The following is a 23,621-nucleotide window of genomic DNA, read 5'->3' on the forward strand; positions in this document are numbered from 1 at the left end:
GGAAGCAGGATCTCACTTTCCTCAGCATGTGGAGGCTAAATAAGCATGATTTTACCAGGGAGTTGAGGTGGTCATTGAAGGAAAGAGAAGAGTCGATAATGATGCCTGGGACTTTGCTAGAGAACTCGAGTTGCAGTTTGGTTCCAGAGGGAAGTGAGAAGAGGGTAGGTAGCTGTTCTAGTTTTGTGCCGTGTCAGAGTAGTTTCATTTTGGACTCGTTCAGTTTCATTTGAACTGAGAGAGACTAGGATTGGAGTTTCGTTATGCAGGCTGTGATGTTCTCAGAGAGGTTGGTAAGGTTCAAGTCTGTCTTGAGAAGGACAAGGATGTCATCAGCATATATATAGATAGTTTCGAAGGGGGACAGATGGAAGAGTTTCAGGGAGGACATATAGATGTTGAAGAGAATAGGGGTGATCCCTGCGGGACTCCGCAAGTCGGTTTCCAAGGAGCAGACGTGGTTCCATTTGTGTTGACAGGGTAGGAGTGGGAACGCAAGAAGCTTGAAAATCACTTTAAGACTGTGGAGTCGATGGCGATCTCAGAAAGTTGATAAATTAGAATATCATGGTGGACGACATCAAAAGCTGCAGAGAGATCGAATTGTAATAGGACAGCAAATTTATTGCGAGAATATAGTTTTACCTTTGAGATTAATGAGGCCAGTAGAGATTTGGTACTGAAGTTGGGTCTGAAGCCGTGTTGGTAAGGTAAGAGAATGGAGAATCTCTCTAGATAAGATGAGAACTGGGTAGATATGATGGCCTCTAGCATTTTAGTCAGGAGAGGGATATTTGCTATGGGACAGTAGTTAGATGGTGAGGAAGAGTCAATATCGGCTTTTTTCATTAATGGGGGCGATATGTCCCATTTCTGCGGAGAATAGGCCCGATAGTAAAGCAGAGTTTATAAGTCTGGTGAGGTATGAGATGGCCTGCGCGGGAATATTCTCATATAGGTAGGAAGGGAATGGATCCAATATACATTTTCAGGATTTCAGTTTAAGGCAGAGTTTAGAGATCTGGGGTTCGGATACAAGTTCAAAGGCAGTCCAGGATCTGTCTGCTGGGATAGGGTTAGAGTCGTTGGGAGCCAGAGAGTTGTAAGAGACAGCTGGTGGGAAGGAGCTCCTTATAGTAGTGATCTTTTCGTTGAAGAATTTTGCTAGGTCATCTGCTGATGGGGAGGAGGAAGAAATGGTGGAATCATTTTTAGAAGTTAAGGTGCGCCAGATGTTAAACAGTGTACTACTCTGGTTGTTGGATCTGGATATTTTGTCACCATAGTTCTTCCTTGCTTTTTTTGAACTGAATTGATATTGTCCCTCCAGGATTGTCTGAAGGGGATTTAGATTTTTCCCATTTACGCTCCAGAGCTCGACATTTCTGCTTCAGTTCTCTATGGCATGGAAGATACCAGGGGGCCTTACGGGAGTAGGAGATAGATTTAGTAGATAAAGGGGCAAGAGAACGCTAGGTGGACTCGGAGAGGCTTGCCCAGTTGTGCCAGTTAGATTCTGGGTTGACGGGCTTAGGGCAGGAGGGAAGTTGGTTGAGAAATTGTGTCCAGAACAGTTCGCTCGTGATTAGCATCAATTACAAGTTGTTAATTGCCAGTTACTGCGCCGATTAAGCTTTTAAATAAGTTAGGCACCTAAATCAGCTAGGCATGCCGATCTAGGTGCTTAAATTTAGGTGTCCTTTATAGAATCTGGGCCTTTGAGTGCACATCATTATAGAACAGCACTTAGCAAGATGCAAATTCAAATCACTGCTAATTAATGCCAAAAATTGTTAGTGTCAGATTATTGGCACCAATTGGCTTGCTAATTAAATTGCACATGCAAATTGGATAGGTGCCTGAAATTGTGAATGCAGTTTTGAGCACCATATATAGAATTTGAGGGTTAATATACACTGATTGCAGATAGTGGCATCAATAGTGTAACATAGAAATTACTGCATGCTAACACTAAGGGTGCTACTGCATTAACAAAACAACTCACAAACTCTTATGGGACAATCTATAAATGGGTGCCTCGAAGTGTACATCACTGCTTCATTTCCATTGGTTGCTGGTCTAGTATTATGTGAAATTCAAGGTCTTATGCTTGGCCCACAAAGCTCACTATTTAGGCTCTCCATCTTACCTGTATCACTGACAAACCCTTATATACCACTCTGTTTCCTTGAAAAAAACATCAAAAGGATGCAGATTATCCAAAATACAGGTGTCAGAATGATATTTAATCTGAAGAAATTTGATCATATATCGGACTATTATCGGCGTTTACATTGGCTGCTGATTGAGGCAAGAACATAGTTTAAATTTGATTGCACTTGTTACAAGACATTGCATGGCCTGGTTCCAACTTACATTATTGATCACTTTAAGTTAACTGAGAGTGTGCCTTTTGCACGAAATCTCAGACTATTTGAATTTCCTTCAGCAAAAGGTTGTCATTATAAAAGATTCTTTAATCAAATTCTGGTTTATCAGGCAGCTGTATGGGATAGGAATTTTGGCACTCTGATTCTAAGATCTGATACGTACATAAGTTTTAGGAAATTGTTTAAAACTTATCTATTCAAAAAAGTTTTAAAATAAGCTGAATTGTAATTTGCTGTGAATGTACAGTATCTTAGAATTGTAAACTGCACAGAACTGCAAAGAAGTTGCGGCATGCAAATGATTTGTTATGTTGTGTTATGACTCCCATCACTTAGGCCCTCTTTTATCCAACTGTGATAGCAGTTTTTAGCGCGGGGAGCCGTGCTGAATGGCCCGCACTGCTCCCAATGCTCATTGAGTTCCTATGAGCGTTGGGAGCAGTGCGGGCCATCCAGCGCGGCTCTCCGTGCTATAAACTGCTATCACAGTTTGATAGAAGAGGGCCCAAGTTCTCCCAAAATTTTGTTATACAATGCTTTGCCACATTTTGTCATACGATCACCTTTTCTCTCTCACTCTATTATACGTTGTATCCTCCGAATCCGCGGTTTCAGCATCCGTGGATTCAGTTATTCACAATTTTTTTTAGGGGGGGAAAAAAAGCTACATTTCGGACCTTCCCCACCTCCCGCCTTCCCGCCAGCATCCCGGCTTTACCTGGTGGTCTAGCAGGCTTTCGGGGCAGGAGCGATCTTCCTACGCTCCTGTCCCTTGCAGATCATCAATAGAAAATGGCTGCCATGAGCTCCTGTCTTGTCTCGCTCCTGCCCCGAAATCCCGCTAGACCGCCAGGTAAGGCTGACATAGGTTGCCCAGCCCAGAGAGGAACGATCTTTGCTCTGCCTGGCCCGACACCGAAGCGGGGAAAGAGGAGACCGAAGCACCTGCACTGGCCCCTGCAAACACGTAACACACATGGAAGAATGCGATCAGAGGCGGAGACCACCAGGTAAGGTCTGGGGGTGAGTCAGAGCCAGCACAAAGATATTCGTGATTTTTCACACTTCGCGGTCCGGCTCTGCCCCTAACCCTCGCGAATACTGAGGGAGAAGAGTATATCTGCCATACTGTACCATGGTACGAATTCTCATGCTATGTCTATCACAAACAGAAAAGACCCCTGAGGCAGGCAAGAGCCGAAACACTGTCAGTGTCGGGTCATACATCTATTTCATGCAATAAAGTACAATTTTTATTCCCGTTCTGGAGGCAGTTTCACCTTTTGTAGGTGTCATTGATTTCTGGTTGTACTGTTGGATTCCCTTTCTCTGTTTTCTGGTTATCACATGATGTTTGCCATCCCATGTCTACCGCACTAGGTTCGGTCATGTTACGTGTCATACTGTTGTGTTATACTTGGTCAGCCACACTTGTACCATGTTTACCAATCTATGCTTGCCATGCTATGTTTTGCCATATGATGCCCATCATGTTATATCTCATCATACCATGTTTTGTTTTTTTAATTATGTTATGTTTTACCATGCTTTGTTATCTATATTTTACCATCTTTGTCAGACAATGTCCTGCCATGAAATGTTTGTCATCATTTTGTATAAATAGTTTACACTGTAATATGTATGTAAACTTGTAACCTGTTCTGAGTTCTTCTGAGAGGATGGGATATAAAACAAATAAATCACAAACAGGTTCATTTTGAATCCACTCACCACTCAACTTTCTGTTTTTTAGCTCCTCAGCTGTGGAATAATCTACTGTGTAATATCCAATTCAGTAAATTTTTTCAGGATTAAAATCGGCCCTCAAAAACTATTTTTTGTAAGGCTGTCTGCCATTGGACTAAATACATGTTGCTTCTTCTATGAATGGATGAATTCTGTCCATTTAAACAATAACGTTCTTTTCTATATTTTAACTGATATATATATATTTTTTTTAAAGTTCACTGTTTTGACCTGTTTACAGGAAAGGATGGTACAGTACTCCCCTGATATTCACAGGGGTTCCATTCCAGGAACCCTCGTGAATTTTGAAAAACCGTGAATATGGTTTTTCACCTGTCAAAAGGCAGCTGGAGCACCGGCGAGTGAAGAAAATCACTTGCGGTATGCTCTGACCGCCTCTTCCTGTTATTAAAGTAAGGCTACACCAATCAGGAGCTGCTTTGAGACACAGCTCCTGATTGGTGTAGCCCGGCTTTAGTACAGGAAGAGGCGGTCGGAGAATACCTCGAATTAGTGAGTCCGCGAACCACGAATTCGTGGGGGTACACTGTATATCAAAACCTAAACACTTGTACCAATAATCAGTAGTGATGAGAAGGGTTATATTACTCAAGTTGAACTATTTTTGCACAAGGTCTCGTTGCATAAAATGGGACTCTGTGTTCAAATAGCACAACTTATAGTACAATAACCTGTCTTAATAACATAACATAACTTTATTCTTCTATACCGCCATAATCAAAACAATTTCTAGGCGGTTTATACAGAAGAAGGCTGGACAATCAGCGAAAAACAAATACTGTAGTTAAACTACAACAATTTTCTTAGTATGTTCAATGTAAAGTTTTGTTAACAATAGTATCCACATTTAGGAAATGAATTTTTCAAACAATGCTGACTTAATTACTTTTCGAAAAGCACCATAAGACAGCATGGCTCCATCAATGCAATTACCCAACCAGGACTGCTGCTTACTTGCTTGAAATGCAAGAGTCCTGTCCAGAAAAGTCATGTATCTGCAGCCAGTAATTTTTGGATAAGCAAATAAATTGCAACTCCTTGTTTTCCTCGTTGGACTGCCCATAGTGATAATTTCCCCCTAAATGCTGTAGCACATAACTGCAAGGAGTATACATAGGCAGGTCACGGGTGTGTTGCAAAATAATGTGCACAAGTTATATAACACTATCAGATTCACATGTTGATCGGTGCATCTAGACATACTCACTTCCATCAGCCATTGACCTGGTGTAAGTGACCACACTTAACCTTTGCCATGCCAAAGCAGGTTTGCGCTAATATTCTAGAAGGACTTACCTAGGTGCGCCTAAGTGCCGTTATGGACTTGGTGCTGTGTGCTCCATTTTGGTGCCTACTTCTTGGCAATCAAATTCAAGTATTGCCTCTTAGGTGACCTAATTCCCATGTTAAACAGATATAGAATAATTCTATAATGCGGATGCTATCGTTTATGTGCCATAAATGTTTGGAACACTGGCAAATATACATAGAAAAATGAAGGCAGATATAAAAAAGAGATCCAACATACAGTACTTGTCCCAGGTTTTCTGGAGTTCAGATACACATTTTGTCTCTATCACCTGCACCGAGAGGCCGTTCCATGAATTCATCACCCTTTCAGTCAAGAATGATTTCTTTAGGTTACTTCTGAGTCTACCCCTTTTCACCTTCATCCCATGTCCCCTCATGCCAGGAGACCTGCCTCCTGTGCATTAATGTCATGTAGGTATTTAAATATCTATCTCCCCTCTCTTGTCTTTGTTCCAAAGTATAAATATTCTTGGACTAAAAAAAAAAAAAAAGAACCACAAAACGAAGACCACTGACCATTTTACTAGTTGTTCTCTGGACTGACCTCATCCTGTTTGTAAGTTTTTGAAGGTGTGGTTTCCACAATATTATAAATGAGGCCTCACCAAAGTTTTATACAGGAGCATTATCACTTTCCTTTTCCTTTGGCCATTCCTCTCCCTGTGCACCCAAGCATTCTTCTAGCTTTCACCATTGCCTTTTCTGCCTATTTGACCACTTAAGATCATAATGTGTGATCATACCCATGTCCAGCTTCTCTTTCATCCACAAAAGTTCTTCGTTCCTTAAACTGTACCGTTTCCCATGGACCAGCATTTTTTAGCATTAAATCTTAGCTGCCAAATTCCAGCACATTCTTCAAGCTTTGCTAGGTCCCTTCCTCATGTAGTCCACCATCAAGGGTGTCTAGTGCAGATTTTGGTATCATCCACAAAGAGACAAGCCTTACCAGAAAGCCTTTCAGCAATATCTGCAGATGGGCAGGCTGGATGTGACGTTTGGCCTTTATCTGCCATCATGTTTCTATTTCTCTGTTTCACTTGCCAATGTAATTTTGAAAGTTTTTTGTAATATCGCTGTATGTATACAGTCTTTTCCTCTGTAAACCGCTCTGAACTGTTTGTGGCATTGCGGTATATAAAAATAAAGTTATTATTATTATTATTACTACAATAATGTTAAAAAGAACCTGCCCAGGAACCGAAGAAGTACACCACTGGTAACATCCCTTCCCTTTGAGTGAGTTCCATGTATTATTGCCACCCTCTGTCACCTTCCACTCATCCAGTTCCTAACTTAGTTCCTAACTCACTTTAGAGCCCATACTGAGGGCACTCAGTTTTATTTATTTATTTTGTTTTCTATCCCAACCTCCCCAAAGAGCTCAGGACGGGTTATAGGTTAGCATATATAATATACAGTTAACAAGTTACAATTCTCCATAGTTATAGTACAATTTTTTTTTAATTTCCCATCTGCATGGAACCATGTCAAAGGGTTAGCTGAAATCTAAATACAGGGCTCCCTCCCCCCCCCCCCGAATTCGCGGATGGCGGTTGGCGGTCCCGGACATTAGCAGTATTTTATGACCGCAAATGACGGTGAGTGAAGAAAACCACTCTCTGTATGCTCCGACTGCCTCTTCCTGTAGGAAAGTTGGGCCTTACCAATCAGGAGGCCCGACTTTATTTAGTAAAGGAAGAGGTGGTCGGAGCATACAGCGAGTGATTTCTTTCACTCACCGGCGCTCTAGCTGCCCTCCCTCTCCTGCCTCTCCAGCTGATCACGAAGGTCTTTGCAGAATTAGTAACAAAATATAACCAGAATACCGAGTTTAGTCTGCTGAATCCTGAAGACGTGATTGTTAAACGAAAAGCATCTAGAGGCTGTGGTGGACATTTAAAAGGGGTCCAAACAATGTGGCCAGTTTTTATCTTCAACCTTCCACCAATACCAACATCATCTACCACTATGTCCCACTATGTCCCATCCTTAGAAATAAAAGGCAGATAGATCGCATGAGACTGCCACAGCACTTCCCCCTGAAAAGGAGGAGAATGATATTTGGGTGGGGGAGTTGGGATTGGAGTTGGGGCCTGGGTTGGTGAGGAGAAGAAAAACATGGGATAGTCACTAGAGAGAGAGGCTTTGGGTGGGTGAGAGAAGCAGGCATTTGGAGGGTAGGTAGGAGAGAGAGAATACATGGATGGGGTGGGCCACCAGCACCTCAGCGAGCGAGGGCTAAAGGAGCCCTCCCCCCCTGCCCTGGAGAAAGTGAAAGCGCCGAGAAGTGCAGAAGTGCACGCTGGGGCTCGGTTTGGCTTGCCATGGCCCAGCAGTTCGCGAGCTTCCTGCGGAGCAGCATCAGGCGGCGATCCAGCACCAAGGGTGAGCAAAAGGGGTCCAAAAGGGAGATGGGACGTGTTTGCCCGTTCTGTAGCTAGGCAGGTGTGTGCGGGCAACTGGCCACAGCTGGATTGAAGAAAGGGCAAGAGATCCCTTAGCTGGCATAGCTGGAAGGCAGCTTCAGTGAGGGTCTGGGCAGGGAGAGAGACAGAAAAAAGATAAAAAGAAGGAAATAAAGAAAGATAGACAATGGGAGAGAAAGAAAGAAAGACAGGCAGCGGGAGAGAGAGAGACAGAAAGAAAGGAAGAAAGAGACAGGGGGCAGGCAAAGAGACAGAAAGAAAGACAGACATGCATTAACCCATTGGGTTCTTGTACTGTGCAACATTTGCTGTCATAGTTTTCAAGTGCTGTTCTACTGCCTGCTCTGTTTTTATGTTTACTTTGATCCTGGTTGTATGTCCCTTTGCAGTTGCTAATAAAGACAATTAAAAAAAAAAATAAATAAAGACAGACATCTATTCTAGCACCTGTTAATGTAACGGGCCTAAACACTAGTGTGTATATAAAAGCTGCTTAAGCACTGTTTTATACATAGTTACATGTTACATTGCCTGTAATTATAGGTAGTGTATGCATAAGAGCAGTTTGGGTAGACCATAGGTGGGAATTACACAAGCAAAATGCATAACATGGTAAAAATTAAGGGTGCCTTACCATTTTGCTTGTGTGATTCCCACCCATGGTCTACCCAAACTGCGCTTATGCGTACACTACCTATAATTACAGGCAATGTAACATGTACCTTTTATGAAGCCGCACTAGGCATTTTTATCGCCAGCTGCGGAAGTATTAGCTCCAATGCTCATAGGAATTCTATGAGCATCGGAGCTTTTAGCACCATGGCTGGCGATAAAAAAAAAGCCTAATGCAGCTTCATAAAAGGGGGTAAATGTGCATCTCTGGCATTTGGGCACAAACTGTTACATCAGCTCTTTGGCTGGCTTAAATACTCATGCTTAACTGCATAGGCACAAATATACACTATAACCAATAAAGGAAAGCAGGTGCCTACTTTCCGTTGTAAAATAGGTACTCTCTGGGTGCCTGTTATAGAATTGCCAATTTGGGGTGTGCAAAAGACAAAGAATGGGCAAGAGCTGCACTTTGTAGATAGCATGGATGTCGTTACCATGCATTAACTGCAAGCATTGCAGACAAATGGGTGCAGCTAGCTACACTTTAGTTGGTGCAACTAATTGCATTCCACGTTATGTACAGTTAATGCGCGGTGACAAATTTCATTTTGTGTAAACTGCACAGCAGCCCTTCCAAAATGACTTGGGAACTCCCCCAACAATTAATGCAGAATTTTATTGCCTTAGTATATAGGGACCTAAATAATCTTTAATGGCCTCTTTTACAAAGCCGCGCTAACGGCCCTGAATCCCATAGAGATTTAAAGGACTTCGGGGCTGTGCCGCGCAGCTTTGTAAAAGAGGCAGTATGTTTATTATTTTGTCCATTGGCAGTACTTGTTAGAACTGGAACGTTTGGGGACTAGTAAGTCCTTTAATGATGTATGGAGTCCATTGACTACTTTTGTTGCATTACAGTAAGGGTCACGTTTCTTCCCTTTTCATTAGATTTCTTTACACATCCAGGGAGGAGGGAAATGTACTTTGAGGAGTTAAATTATTTAATTATAATATTGAAATCACATCATATGTATTATTGTATTAATAATCAAGATGAGGATGGGAGTAAATGACTGTTTAATGTAATAATTGTATAGTTATTAGTGCGTTCTATGCAGTATTTTATGATTTACCAATTGTATTGCACCATCAAAGTTTGAAAATCAATAAAGATTTAAACAAAAAAAAACAACAAACACTCTCTAACAAGTGCATTTCAGTTCTAATCATGTTAATATGAAGGTTTATGTGCATCCAATCAACCCCTATAAATAGTGCCAAAAGTTAAACGTGCAATTGAATGCATAGCTATAGAATAGGGCTAGTTAAGCATACAGCATAATTAACTAGTTGGCACTGACAATTGGTGATAAATACCAATAATTGGCCTTAACAAGCATTAATTGGTGCTAATTCACATTTCTGTATGTAACAGACTTGCACCCCTATTCTATAAACAGCGTGCCTTTCTTCTCTCGCTTGCAAATCCAAAGGGGGCATTAACGTAGGAGTTGTACGCTTGTGTCTGGGGCATTCTGAATATTATTGGCACACTTTATAGAACCGTCACATTTGCACACTCAGCTGCCACACTTAGGCGCCAACGTTCACCCCAGCCACAGACATGGCATAAATGGATGCAGTGGCATAGCAAGGGTGGCGTCCCTCCCCCGCCCTCTTCTCCGCCCTCTCTCCTTCACCACCACCGCCACCACCATGTGTGCGAACCCCTTACCTACCCTGTACCTCTTTTAACTTCCCCAGTGTGAGCAGCATTACCAACTCGCTGCCCGTGTCGGCATTAGCTGTCCCTCTGACATCACTTCCTAGGCGTGGGACCCAGAATTGACATAGGAATTGACATCAGATGCTGGCACGAACAGCCAGTGAAGAGATAGATGTAAGGGGGGGAGTGAAGGCACACGCATGCGTGGAAGAGGGGGAGAGGAGTGGGAAGTAGCAGGGGGCGGAGAGGTGGAGGGGTGCCAGCACCGTCACCAAGATGTGCCCAGGGCAGACCGCTTGGAGTGTAACTGCAGACATGCTAGCATTCTATAACAGATTTGACGCACACCTCTCCCATTATAGCAGTATATCACAAACTGTGTGCCGCAGCACACCAGTATGTCTCCTGAGAATTCAGGTGTGCCACGGTACACTGGGGAAGAGGAGAGGTGCTGGCGCTGGCTGACTGTCTACAGGTCGTGCCTCTAACGAAGATTGGCACGTCCTGTAAGCAATCTCCCGACGCCGGCATCTCTTCTCTCTGCCGGCTCTTTTCTCCAGCGCAGGTCCTTCTCTCGGCACAAGTCCCATTTGAAGGGACGCTGCATTATAGAATACTAGCTTAGCACACCGTTTCTTACTGTCCAACTTTTCACAACCTACATAGAATTTACCCCTACAATTTTTAAGGTTCCTCAATGAACTGAATGCCTGCTGATGAACGCATAATCCTAGTTTGGATCATAGTTTTTTTTAAAGAGTAAAATCCATAGTCAGTAAGTGATACAAAATCAAGGCCAGTAATGCCACTAACACTGGATTTAAGTGTGGGAAAGCAAAGTGTTTCAATGAAAAAACAATTTTAATGATGGGGTGACTGAAAAGTCCCTGTTCGTTTATGTAAATTCCAAGTACACTGGAGAAAGCAGCCCCATTCCTGGTAGAAATGGCTTTTGTTTATTTTTGGCATGTACAGTGACCTTTTTAGCTTATCCCTTCCCTTAATGTAATCAAAATAGATTGTTGTCATGATAGTGGTCTTTGCTATTTAAATTAATGACATTTTCTTTAGTGCATTGTACATGTACAGGTTCTTTTCATCATCCTCTATAATAACTATCATATGTACAAATGTTGTCTTAATTTAGCTTTGCCTGAGTTTAAAAGTCTTGGTATGGTTAACTTAATATGCCTTATAAGCATTGCAAGAACCTTTCTTCTTTCGTATCATTTTGACTCAGTTCTCAAGACGATATGAGTCCCACAATATGAGTCCCTATTTATTTATGAACTGCATAATTTGAATTTCAGGAACACTTGGCCAATTAACTATAGTTCCTTAGCAGAGAATGAGAATTATTGGGACACACACTTTCCTTTTCATTTCAAATTAAATGTCCACCTCAATATATCTTGCCTGCTACTTTGCGATTTTCCTTCCTGGCTACACATGGCCAGCATAAGTAGCTGGCATCCCCACTGATTTTCCTGTATCCCTAGCTGTTAATAAAATCGTTCATGAAAAGCTCTCAAACTGCTGTTACATAGTCTGGATTTTCCTGAAGCTCTATGCATTCTATCTCTTCTCTCTCCTTCCTTTTTGCCCGCTTCTTTTTCTTCTGGTGTTTTTTTGATGGCGGGAAAAAAGTTAAAAACACGGGTAAGATAACAAAACAGTGCAGAAGGGTGCAGCTGCCAGTTAGCAGCAAGCATTTAAACAGTGTGTAGGTCAAGTTTGAAGGCACAAAAAGAAGAGGAACCAACCCAAGAAGAAAACATGTCACATTTTGAAAGATGACTGTCCCATGCTCCTTGAGTGATGCTTGTATGCAAAGAGTCCGTGTGTGCTCTGTTGCTAGTACAAAAGTGTATAACAGTGGTGCGCAGTGGTCTATGGCAAAATTCAAGGTGTAAATAAGGCACATGATTGAAACACAGTCCATGTCTACTTTCCATAATGTCATCAAGCCAAGAACGCCCAACTCTATTGAGGTGACTGTGATGATTAACCAGAAATTTCCCAGAGGATGAATGACCAAGAAAAACGTCACTATTAACATGAGCAAGACACTAAAACCAGATATTAAAACAGGCATGGTTACTGCCAAGCCATAATGGTCCATGAAAACAAATGTTGGATTGAATACTATAAACCTAATACTTTTTATCAGAGAAAGTGGTCGTAACGTTTCCAACAACTCAACCACTTCATGTTGCTTGTTTTCACTGGTTCTGGCTACCAGAAACACGCGAGAAGCAATAATGTTAATTTCATCCCCTGACTTGGAGATAATTATGTCATTTTTGAAGTGCTCAAATTCGGGTTTTGTTAAAAAGGAGTTTTGAAGGATATTTATAAAATCAGTTTTGTTTGTGGCACTGATGTTTCCAGCTTTCAAATACTGATAATATTGTTCAATCCAAGATTCTACGATGAATCGGTGGCTTATAGTTTTCAGGTCTTCTTGCACAGTTGTATTCCAATATTCCAGAGGTTCATAGATATAAAATCCAATCACAGGACTGTAGTTACTAAAATATTTTTGCTGAATGAATGCATAGGAAACACTTGGAGACTTAGTGGTTAAAAGATTGATGATACTTGAGCCTCCGTTGATCTGTAGGCAACCCATGAAAGAAAATGATGCATAAATAAGATATAATATCACAACAAAGGGTTTAACATAGGTGTTGGTAATCCACTCATTGTAGTGTTCTCTCAAAAAATGTTGAATAAAATGATTTTGATATGGATCAGGCTCATGATGCGAAGAATGGTGATGTCCATCATTCATCATTGTTTGGAACCAAATGGGCTGTCTATCAAGATACTCCTCGGAGGGAATTTTACAACAAAAGATGCTGTGGTATCGGTTCTGCTCCAATTGGCCTGCAAAGACAAGGCAAGAACCGTAGAACGAGAACACATAGAAGTAATTCAGTAGGATAGTAACACACATGTTCTGACAAAATATTTTCACAGCCTCGAGGTTTGTGAAAGGGCTGGCACCCATGCCGAATGTGATAATGTAGACTGAACTTGTCATCGTGTATGCCACCATAACGTCTGAATATGCATCTGCCACTCTGTCTTTGAAAGGCAAGTTTTCTCTTGTTCTGCGCCATCCAGAAAGAAGTTCAAAAACTCCTTTTGTTCCATGACCTAATGAGAGGGAAAAGAAAATGACATTAAAAATCTTTCTTTTTAATTTCCTCAATTGTAATAAAATGCTGTATACTAAAGAGTTTGACCCCTATTTGAAAATAGTAGATCTGATATTCAAACCCATGAATCAGTCTGGAAAAGTCCTATTGACCAGGGTTACAATTTCTATTATGCACAATCTAAAGTTCTTGGTGGATTACAAGATATATATACATAATCATCCACTGAACATGAATTCATAAAACACAAATTCCATTCATTATAAATGAAGTATTAGCTTTCATTACCAAAACCTACTTCAAATCCTTGCAAGAACTAGACATTCTTTAACTGTTTACAGAAGGATAATAGATGTGTTCCCTCTAAGCTGAGCAGGAGTCCTCCACCCACAGTCTCACCAATAGAGGGTGCTGTTTTACTGTCACATTTTTCAATTGTGAGGGACAGGCAAGTTCTGCAGGACTCCAGGGAACATACCTGTCCTTAGCGACTGAAAATATTCCACCCCCTAGTGGTAGCAATGCAGCTGGAGGACACCTGCTCAGCTGAGAGTTAGGGCTTTCAGGGTTTCAGTGGATCCCCAGCTCTACAGCCCTGCTTTTTTATTTTTTTTTTATTTTGTTGACTTTTTGCTTTATGCAGTTTGATTGGTTGAGCAAGCAGTCTGGCACTCTGCTCAACCAGTCAAACTGCATTAAAAAGAGCTGGAGATTCTCTGAACCCCCTGAAGATCATGACAGTACTGATCTGAATTTGATTGGCTGAGCAACATTTGCCTGTTGCCTACTCAACCAATCCAATTTAGAGCAGTGCCCTCAGGGCCTTTAGGGGGTGGGGTGAATCCCCTGAAGGCCCTGACCACACACCATTGTGCCATAAGTAGGTACCTCCTTTTAAGCACCTCAATGCAGCATGGTGACAGCCTACTTTATAACAGTATCTAGGTACCTGAATGAGTGTGACTCAGTATTGGAGTGTCTAAAATTTAGCCACACATAATTACACCAGTCATAGACCTAACATCAGGGGTAGGGAACTCCAGTCCTCGAGAGCCGTATTCCAGTCGGGTTTTCAGGATTTCCCCAATGAATATGCATGAGATCTATTTGCATGCACTGCTTTCAATGCATATTCATTGGGGAAATCCTGAAAACCCGACTGGAATACGGCTCTCGAGGATCGGAGTTCCCTACACCTGCCTTACATAATTGTGAATAGCTAAATGCAGCAAAGGTGCACATAACTTACAGCATTCTGTAAATTGCACATGTAAGATACAGCTCTGCTATGTAAATAACCCCTGAAACTCTGACACCTTCCAGGGAGCCATTACATCAGGGGTGTCCAATGTTGGTCCTCAAGGGCCGCAATCCAGTCGGGTTTTCAGGATTTCCCCAATGAATATGCATGAGATCTATGTGCATGCACTGCTTTCAATGCATATTCATTGGGGAAATCCTGAAAACCCGACTGGATTGCGGCCCTCGAGGACCGACATTGGACACCCCTGCATTACATACTGTGGAGCCAGGAAAAACCTGCCTTTACTACTACTACTATTATTAACATAGAAAATGACAGCAGAAAAGGGCCACGGCCCATTTAGTCTGCCCACACCAATGGCCCACCCCCTAACTACCTCCATGAAGAGATGGCCTCAATTACCTGCTGTGGAAGATTATTCCAGCGGTCAACCACCCTTTCGGTGAAGAAATATTTTCTGGTGTCACCATGAAATTTCCCACCCCTGATTTTCAACGGATGTCCTCTTGTTGCCGTGGGTCCTTTAAGGAAAAAGAGATCCTCTTCCACCTCGATACGGCCCGTGACATATTTGAACGTCTCGATCATGTCTCCCCTCTCTCTGTGTTCCTCGAGTGAGTACAGCTGCAACTTACCCAGTCGTTCCTCATCCTTGAGTCCTGAGACCATCCTGGTGGCCATTCGCTCAGCTGACTCAACTCTCCGCACATCTTTTTGATAATGCGGCTTCCAGAATTGTACACAGTATTCCAGATGGGGTTTCACCATGGATCTGTACAAAGGCATTATGACCTCGGGCTTACGACTGACGAAACTTCTACGGATACTTCTACGGATGATTTGTCTAGCCCTGGATGAAGCTTTCTCCACTTGATTGGCAGTCTTCATGTCTTCGCTAATAATCACCCCCAAGTCACGTTCTGCTACAGTCCTTGCTAGGATCTCACCATTTAGGGTGTAAGTCCTGCATGGATTTTTGCCGCCAAGGTGCATGACCTTGCATTTTTTGGCATTGAAACTTAGTTGCCAAGTCTTTGACCAATGCTCCAGCAGGAGTAGGTCCTGCGTCTTACTGTCGGGCATTGAGCTTTTGTTGGGCACTGTGCTTTCATTTCTACAGCGCTACTAGACATACTCAGCGCAGTACATCAAAACATAGAATAGACAGTCCCTGCCCAAATGAGCTTACAATCTAGTCAAGACAAACAAACTGACAAGAAGGTGCATCTACACATGCCTTTCCATAGCTCCACCCCCCATATAGGTTTCTACTGGGGCTGCTCCTGGGTACCTGCTGGCTATGTCTTCTTCCTATTCTAATCCTGCCCAGGATTCCAGGCTTGTCCTTAGAATCTCTTCTCTTCCTGTCAGGATTGGGTCTGACCTATTTCCTTGATCTTTACAATATTTGGATCTTTAAGTCTGTCCCTATATACTCTGTTAATGAACACTGACCACTGTAGTAGCCACCCTCTTGACCGATTATCCTTTTGCAGGTATAATCTCAAGAATTGCACACAGCACTCTTTTATGCCAACTCCTAAGGCATAATAAAAATATCATTCTGGGTACATTTTTAAAATCAAACTACTTTCCCAGGGATAAGAAAAAGGTGCTCATTTTCAAAAGAGATGGATGTCTTAAAATGCCTTAAAAAAAACTGTCCATCTGCTAAAAACATCCAAATCCTGATTTTGGAAACTCAGAATAGGTGGAACTGGACGGGCCTGGGAGCATGGCCATGGGTCCGGATTTTCCTTCAAGAAAATATGGTAACTAAACTAAACCTTAGGCTTATATATCGCATCTTCTCTATAACATTAGAGCTCGACAGGGTTTACAAAAATTAGAAAAGAGAACAAATACAATGTGGATTTGGAATAGTATGGAGCAGAGCGGAATTTACAACTTTGAATTTACAATTTTGGTAACCTATCTTAAACTTTTTGCCAGCACAAGCAGCATCTGCAACCTGCTATCTGCATCAGCCTCGGCTCTCCCTCTGATGTTATTTCCTTGTCCTGCAACAAGGAAGTGACTTCAGAGGGAGAGCCAAGGCCAGAGCGGTCAGCAAAATGGAGTTTCTGGTTTGCGCTGGCAAAGAGTTAAAGAGGTATGAGTGGGACAGAAAGAAGGAGAGGTACCGGCACTCCCACCAAGACAACACCTAGGACGGTCTGTTCGCTGGTTCCCCCCTTACTATTGCACTGCACAAGGTCTTTGGAGAGAATGAGTGATATATGACTTTGCCATTCATCTGCTTAAAAAGAGGCGATAGCGGCTAGCGTGCACTAAAACCGCTAGTGCATCTTTGTAAAAGGAGCCCTATGTCATACCCATGGGCAAAACATCCTGGGGTAAAAGGTGTGGGGTGAATATTCTGGGATCATAAAGTTGGGGGCAAAATGCAGGGGGTAAATTGTGGGAGGCAAAAAGTGTGAGGATGAAAAGTACCCAGGTCGAAATGTGGAGGTACGAAATGTGGGAGGGATGAAACTTCTGCAAATGTTGTAGGGACGGTCCAAAAATAGGACTTTCAGCAGGAATTTTCAAATGGGAAGAATTGTACATGTAACAATCCACACGTCACACATGAATATCTAGGAAAAGGCAGCATCTTACATACTGCAGTGAGCAGTACATCAATATACCCATTGTAAAACTTAACAAGCCAGACTAGTACAGATCAATACTACACAGTCAATCCTAACAGAAAACCATGTCTTTTTGAACACACAGAACAGAGAAAACACCTTCGCCTAGTATGTAATCACAAAGTAACCCCTCCCCCATTTACAAAACTGTAGTGTGTTTTTAGCCACGGTGGTAACAGCTCAGATGCCAACATTAAAAAATTCTCTACAGTTTTGTAAATGGGAAGATAGAATAAACCAAAGTAGACAAAGGTTAAACTGAAGCACCAAGAAGCTGGACTCTGCATACAATGTAACATCACAGAAACAGCGATGCATCTCACCTAAAGCAAAAAATAAATAAATAAATAGAATTTTTTTTCTACCTTGTCTTCTCTGGTTTCTGCTTTCCTCATCTTTTTGTAACTCTCTTCCTTTCATCCACTGTTTACCCTCTCTCTGCCCCTTCTATATGGCATCTTCTCTCTTTCTATTCCCGTTCTAGAAACTTTATGCATCCCCCTTCCATTTCTCCCTTCACCCCCATTAGTCTGGCATCCATCTTCTTCCCTTCCCTCCTTCAATGGTCTGGCATCTCTCCTCTTCTCTTCTTCCCTTCCCTCTCCCACACCTCCATGGTCTGGCATTTCACTCTCTCCTCTCCCTTCCCCCACTTCCATCAGCATCTGCCCCCTTTCTCTCCCTCCAACCCAATTCCAAGCAGTATCCTTCCCCCTTATGCCTCTTTCCCTGCAATTCCATCAGCATCTGCCCCTTTGTCTCCCTCCACCATGCTTCCATACCACCCTGACCCCCCTTTGTCACCCTCCACACCCTTCCATACCACCCTGACCCCCTTTCTCACCCTTCACCATGTTTCCATACCACCCTGACCCCCTTTCTCACCCTTCACCATGATTCCATACCACCCTGACCCACCTTTCTCACCCTCCACACCCTTCCATAACACCCTGACCCCCTTTCTCACCCTTCACCATGTTTCCATACCATCCTGACCTCCCTTTCCCACCCTCCACACCCTTCCATAACACCCTGATCTCCCTTTCTCACCATTCACCATGTTTCCATACCACCCTGACCCCCTTTCCACCCTTCACCATGATTCCATACCACCCTGGCCTCCCTTTCCCACCCTCTACACCCTTCCATAACACCCTGATCCCCCTTTCTCACCCTTCACCATGTTTCCATACCACCCTGACCCCCTTTCCACCCTTCACCATGATTCCATACCACCCTGGCCTCCCTTTCCCACCCTCCACACCCTTCCATAACACCCTGATCCCCCTTTCTCACCCTTCACCATATTTCCATACCACCCTGACCCCCTTTCTCACCCTTCACCATGATTCCAGACCACCCTGACCCCACTTTCTCACCCTCCACAGCCTTCCATAACACCCTGACCCCCTTTCTCACCCTTCACCATGATTCCATACCATCTTGACCCCCCTTTCTCACCCTCCATACCCTTCCATAACACCCTGACCTCCTTTCTCTCCCTTCACCACTCTACTATGCTCCTTTCTTTCTCCATCCCAAATCAGCAAGGCGCGATGACTGCTTCTGCTCCAAATGGAAGAGGTAAGTGATGCCGGAGGGAGCTGGGCCGGCAGATGCAGGGAGTTGCGGCAAGATCCTGCGATGACTGTGGCTGCCAGCCACCACCACCCCTTCCCCCGACATCACTTACCTCTTCCGGAACAGAGGCAGTAGATGGTGCAGTCATCGCGGGATCTTCGTTCACTTCAGCGTGGCTGCCGACTCTGCTCTGTTATAAGTAAGGCAGCTGCGCTGAGGTGCCTTTTGGAGCAGCATGGGAGGTTCCGGATAGAGAATGACACGGGGAAATAATCTGTCTCCGTCACTGCGCTGTCCCCGGACCACCGTCCCCTTCACCGTCCCGTCATAATCACTGCCATCCCATTAACACCCCGTCAACGTCACTGCCATCCCATTCACCACCCCGTCACCGTACCCGCAGTATCCATACAAGCCTCAGTACTGCAATATTTAGCTTATTCCTTCCTTATAAATCAAAGTTTTGGCTGCTGAACTGGAGAAAGAGATGTTCAGCTGGCATGGCTTTGTTTATAAATTTTTATCAACATAACTAATATACTACTTTATCCTGAAGCAAAACAAAGAAAAAGAAATAGAATTTTTTTTCTACCTTTGTTGTCTGGTTTCTGCTTTCCTCATCTTCTCATTCAATTCCTTCCATACACTGTCTCTCTTCTCTCTGTGCCTTCCATTTCTGTTACTGTACCTCTCCCTTTCTCCCCCCTTCTAAATTGGTCTGGTACCCTTCTTCCCTCCGCTCCCCCCATAGCCTAGCATCTCTGTCTTCTTCCCTGCCAGCATCTTCTCCCCACTCTCTCTTCTCCATTTCCCTTCAGCGTCTTCTATCACTCTATCTTCCCCATGTCCTTTCAGCATCCTTCTGCCCCCTGTCTTCCCCATGTCCTTTCAGCGTCCTTCTCCCCACTCTCTCTTCCCCATTTCCCTACAGTGTCTTCTTCCCACTCTCTGTTCCTCATTTCTCTATAGCATCTTCTCCCCACTCTCTGTTCCCAATTTCCATTCAGCATCTTCTCCCCACTCTGTCTTCCCCATGTGCTTTCAACTTCCTTCTTCCCACTCTGTCTTCCCCATGTCCTTTCAGCGTCATTTTCCTCCCGTCTTTCCCATGTCCTTTCAGCGTCCTTCTCCCCACTCTCTCTTCCCCATTTTCCTGCAGCGTTTTCTCCCCACTCTCTGTTCTTCATTTCACTTCTGCATCTTCCCCCACTCTCTGTTCCCCATTTTCATTCAGCATCTTCTTCCCACTCTGTCTTCCCCATGTGCTTTCAGCGTCCTTCTCCCCCTCTGTCTTCACCATATCTTTTCAGTGTCCTTCTCCCACCGTCATCCTCATGTGCTTTCAACGTCCTTCTCCCCACTTTGCTTTCCCCATGTCCTTTCAGCATCCTTCTCCCCCCCTCTGTCTTCCCCATGTCCATTCAGTGTCCTCCCCCCTTTGTCTTCCCCATGTGCTTTCAGCGTCCTTCTCCCCACTCTGTTTTACCAGCGTCTTTTCCTCTTCACCCCACATTTCCTCCTCTCTGCCCCTTACCTTTGTGGCGCTTTCACCCCCCCCTTCCCGGACAACAGGCCCGGTGCAACAACCCTCCTGCCCCTGACCTGTGGCGGTGATGTCTAAACTGCCTTCTTACAGCAGCCGGAGCATTGTAGTTGCATATGGCTGCCGTAAAGGTCTTCCAGTTGCGTCAGAGATGACCTTTACGGCAGCCACAACCAACTACAACGCTCTGGCTGCTGTAAGAAGGCAGTTTAGAAATCGCGACCACGAAGGTAAGAGGCAGGGAGGAAGTAGGGAGCTGTTTAAACTCGGTGGCGGCAGTAAGGAGGGAGGGAGCACGATAGGTGACCGCGTGCATTCCCTCCCTTAACTGCGGGGACAAGGCCATTCACCGCTCCACGGGGCGGTGAATGGCCTTGTCCCCGTAGCCACGATGGACACATTCTCTAGTTCCGGATCCAGCCGGCTGTGCACCCCCTTGGAGCGTGCATCCGGGGAGGACTGCCCCCTCCCCCCCTTGGTACGCCACTGACTCTCTGTCATCTGAATGAAGCACTAAAGTCAGAGAAGTAGCCTAATGGTTAATGCAGTGGACTGTGACCCAAAGGACCCAGGTCAAAAGTGCACTCAACAGAAAAATACTTACTGTGGCTAAATATATGACACCTGCAAGCCTGAAGGCTTTTTAAGTATTGTACAAGTACAGTAAGTATTTTTCAAATTCCGGAGGGATCACATATACAAAAAAAAAGAGTTACTTGGGGGTATGAACCTGTGTCCCTTGGTTTACAATACACTATACTAATCACTAGGCTACTCCTCTGTTCTACATAGGCCTGTTTGTGGCCATATTACGAACAGGACTTTTTTTTTTTCTTGTCTCCAAGTCTGAAAGTCATATTCAGTGCTGCATGGTTTTGGCCTGTTTGAAGTGAGAAACCAGGCATTAGACAACACAGCACAGACTAGGGAGAAAAGAAAAACTCATACTAGGAAAAAAAATATTAAATATGTTGGGGATAAATACAAAGAATTAATGGTTTCTCTAGAGACCAGAAGCTATAAATTTAAATGTATTTAACCATGTCAGTGTGCATAAATGCCTAATAACAACTACATTTGTTAAACCTATTATGGGCTTCTATACATTATAATGCAAAATTCACTAAAATATCAAGGTGTCACATCTACATCAGTGTCATTTACTTTTTCCATTACTTTTCCATCAGGAGCGCCCAAAGCATGTTATAAGTTAGACAATGTAACAAGTAAATCATACAAAATCATAGCACAGCATGTTACAGCATATCAGAAAAATGCAATCAGTATTACATATAAATTAAGCAGTGTGAGAAATTTATAGCATCCCCAGAGTATTCTAAGCTTTAGAGATGAGTTTGCAAGAGCATACAGCCACAGGGTACGCTACCCTGAATCACACATTGAGAAGACAGTTTCAAAGTCATCCTACAGTAAGTCATAATATCCTAGATGTGTTATACAGTAGGTTCTGGCAGAAAAAGACCAATTGACCCTTCTAGTCTTGCTAATTACTCATGTACAGCCTTCCAATGATTTATCTCATGTCCTGCTATAGATGTTTAGGCATTTGTAGCATATTGGTCCTTATTCAGATGAAATGTTAAGTTTTCTTTCTTCTTCAGATTTCATTATAATTTAAAGACAAGAGCAAATCTTGGAGGTCAATTTACAGAATGAGATATTAAATCCTCTCCATTTATTTACAATAAATACTGAGACCATACAAAAGAAGAGAGGGGGGCCCATGCAGAAAGCCCCATGCTAGTGCCTGCACTCTACCGTGAAATTAGAGCTACAAAACTGCCACAGCTGCTATTATCAATGAGCAATTACTGCTACGTTAAAATTGTGGTAGTAATCCACAGTTCATTGATAAATGTCACCTTTCTTGATAGCGCATGAGTGGTGAATGGCTCAGGTGCTGACAGGAAGGGTGACATTTTTTTTTTTACAAAACACAAACATGCTGCAACACTGCACTGGCCCTTCTCCTGATGCCCTAACAAATATTACATTACTGATTTCTATTCCGCCCGTACCTTGCACTTCTGGGCGGATTACAAAAGAGACATCTGGACATTTCCAGGAGAATTACAAGAAGATTGGTGAATTACAGTTTTGGGAATGGGATATAGCAAGGAAGATTGGGCTATTCCAGTAGATTTACAATTTGGGGAGCTTTACAAATAGGAGATAGTGCAGTTCATGGGTCCAACCTGACACATCTTCCCAATCTACATAGAAACATATCCCTGATATTTAGTGACATCTATCTTCTCTCACATGACTGACCTCCCTCTTGTCCCAACCATCAAAAAATATCCTTGATATTTATTTAAAAATGTATATGCCGCATAAAAACTATATGGTGGGTCCTCTCCCTATTATTGCCCTCAAATATTTCCTGGTAATTTCTTTCTTTTTCCTTACTGGGTCAGACCAATGGTCCATCAAGCCCAGTAGTCCATTCTCAGGGTGGCCAATCCAGGTCACTAGTACCTGGCCAAAACCCAAAGAGTAGCAACATTCCATGGCAAGCAGTGGTAATCTAGTGGACCCTTTCCTCACTTCCCAAAACAATTCTCTGGTACTGCAGTAGGAACCCCCATTAAAACCCCTTGCCTAGGCCTCCCCAAATTCATAATTAAAATGGGGCAGGGCAATGGCCACTTGCTGTTGCCTCTAGCACTGCCATCTGCAAAATTTTGGCATCATGCCCTCCGCAATATATCCTGGCTCAATTTGCCATATAAGGGACTTTTTCTGGACAAGTTAACAATCACACTAAGACCATTTCTGCATTGCTCAGTCAGTAAAACCTGTGGTAAAATCAGATTAAACATGTGGAATGGTCCTCTGATTGTTTATTGTATAAAGAAGGTTATGTTAGATCAAGTAACAAGGCAATGGAGGATTGAGTGACTTGCCCAGGGTCATAAGGAGCAGCTTATGATTGGAACCTACAAACTCAGGTTGCCAAGGCTGTAGCTCTAACCATTAGACCACTCCACCACAAGTGTACTAGTTAGAGTGATATATGGGCCTGGGTCCCCTTTTCTTATTAAGTGGCCATCAGCCAAGCTTTATTTTCATAGCTGAGACTAGGCTGAAAGATGATGAGAAACCTCTTTTAAATTACCTTTGTCCTTTAGGTTAGGGAAAAGGCAGATGGTTTAA

At 43.2% G+C, this 23,621-nt stretch overlaps 1 protein-coding gene across 2 annotated transcripts in view; it reads right to left on the minus strand.

The window, feature by feature from the left end:
- Positions 1-11,277: 11,277 nt before the first annotated feature.
- The window catches only part of PTCHD4 (patched domain containing 4), an 86,755-nt gene continuing 74,411 nt past the window's right edge, over positions 11,278-23,621 (minus strand). For both annotated transcript variants that reach the window (XM_033938678.1, XM_033938679.1), the window contains exon 3: positions 11,278-13,400. In XM_033938678.1, coding sequence (XP_033794569.1) covers positions 11,767-13,400 — 1,634 coding nt within the window. In that variant the 3' untranslated portion in view covers positions 11,278-11,766. The remainder of the gene's footprint in view (positions 13,401-23,621) is intronic.

This window comes from Geotrypetes seraphini, chromosome 3 (genome assembly GCF_902459505.1).
Source record: "Geotrypetes seraphini chromosome 3, aGeoSer1.1, whole genome shotgun sequence".
NCBI classification, from domain to species: Eukaryota; Metazoa; Chordata; class Amphibia; order Gymnophiona; family Dermophiidae; genus Geotrypetes; species Geotrypetes seraphini.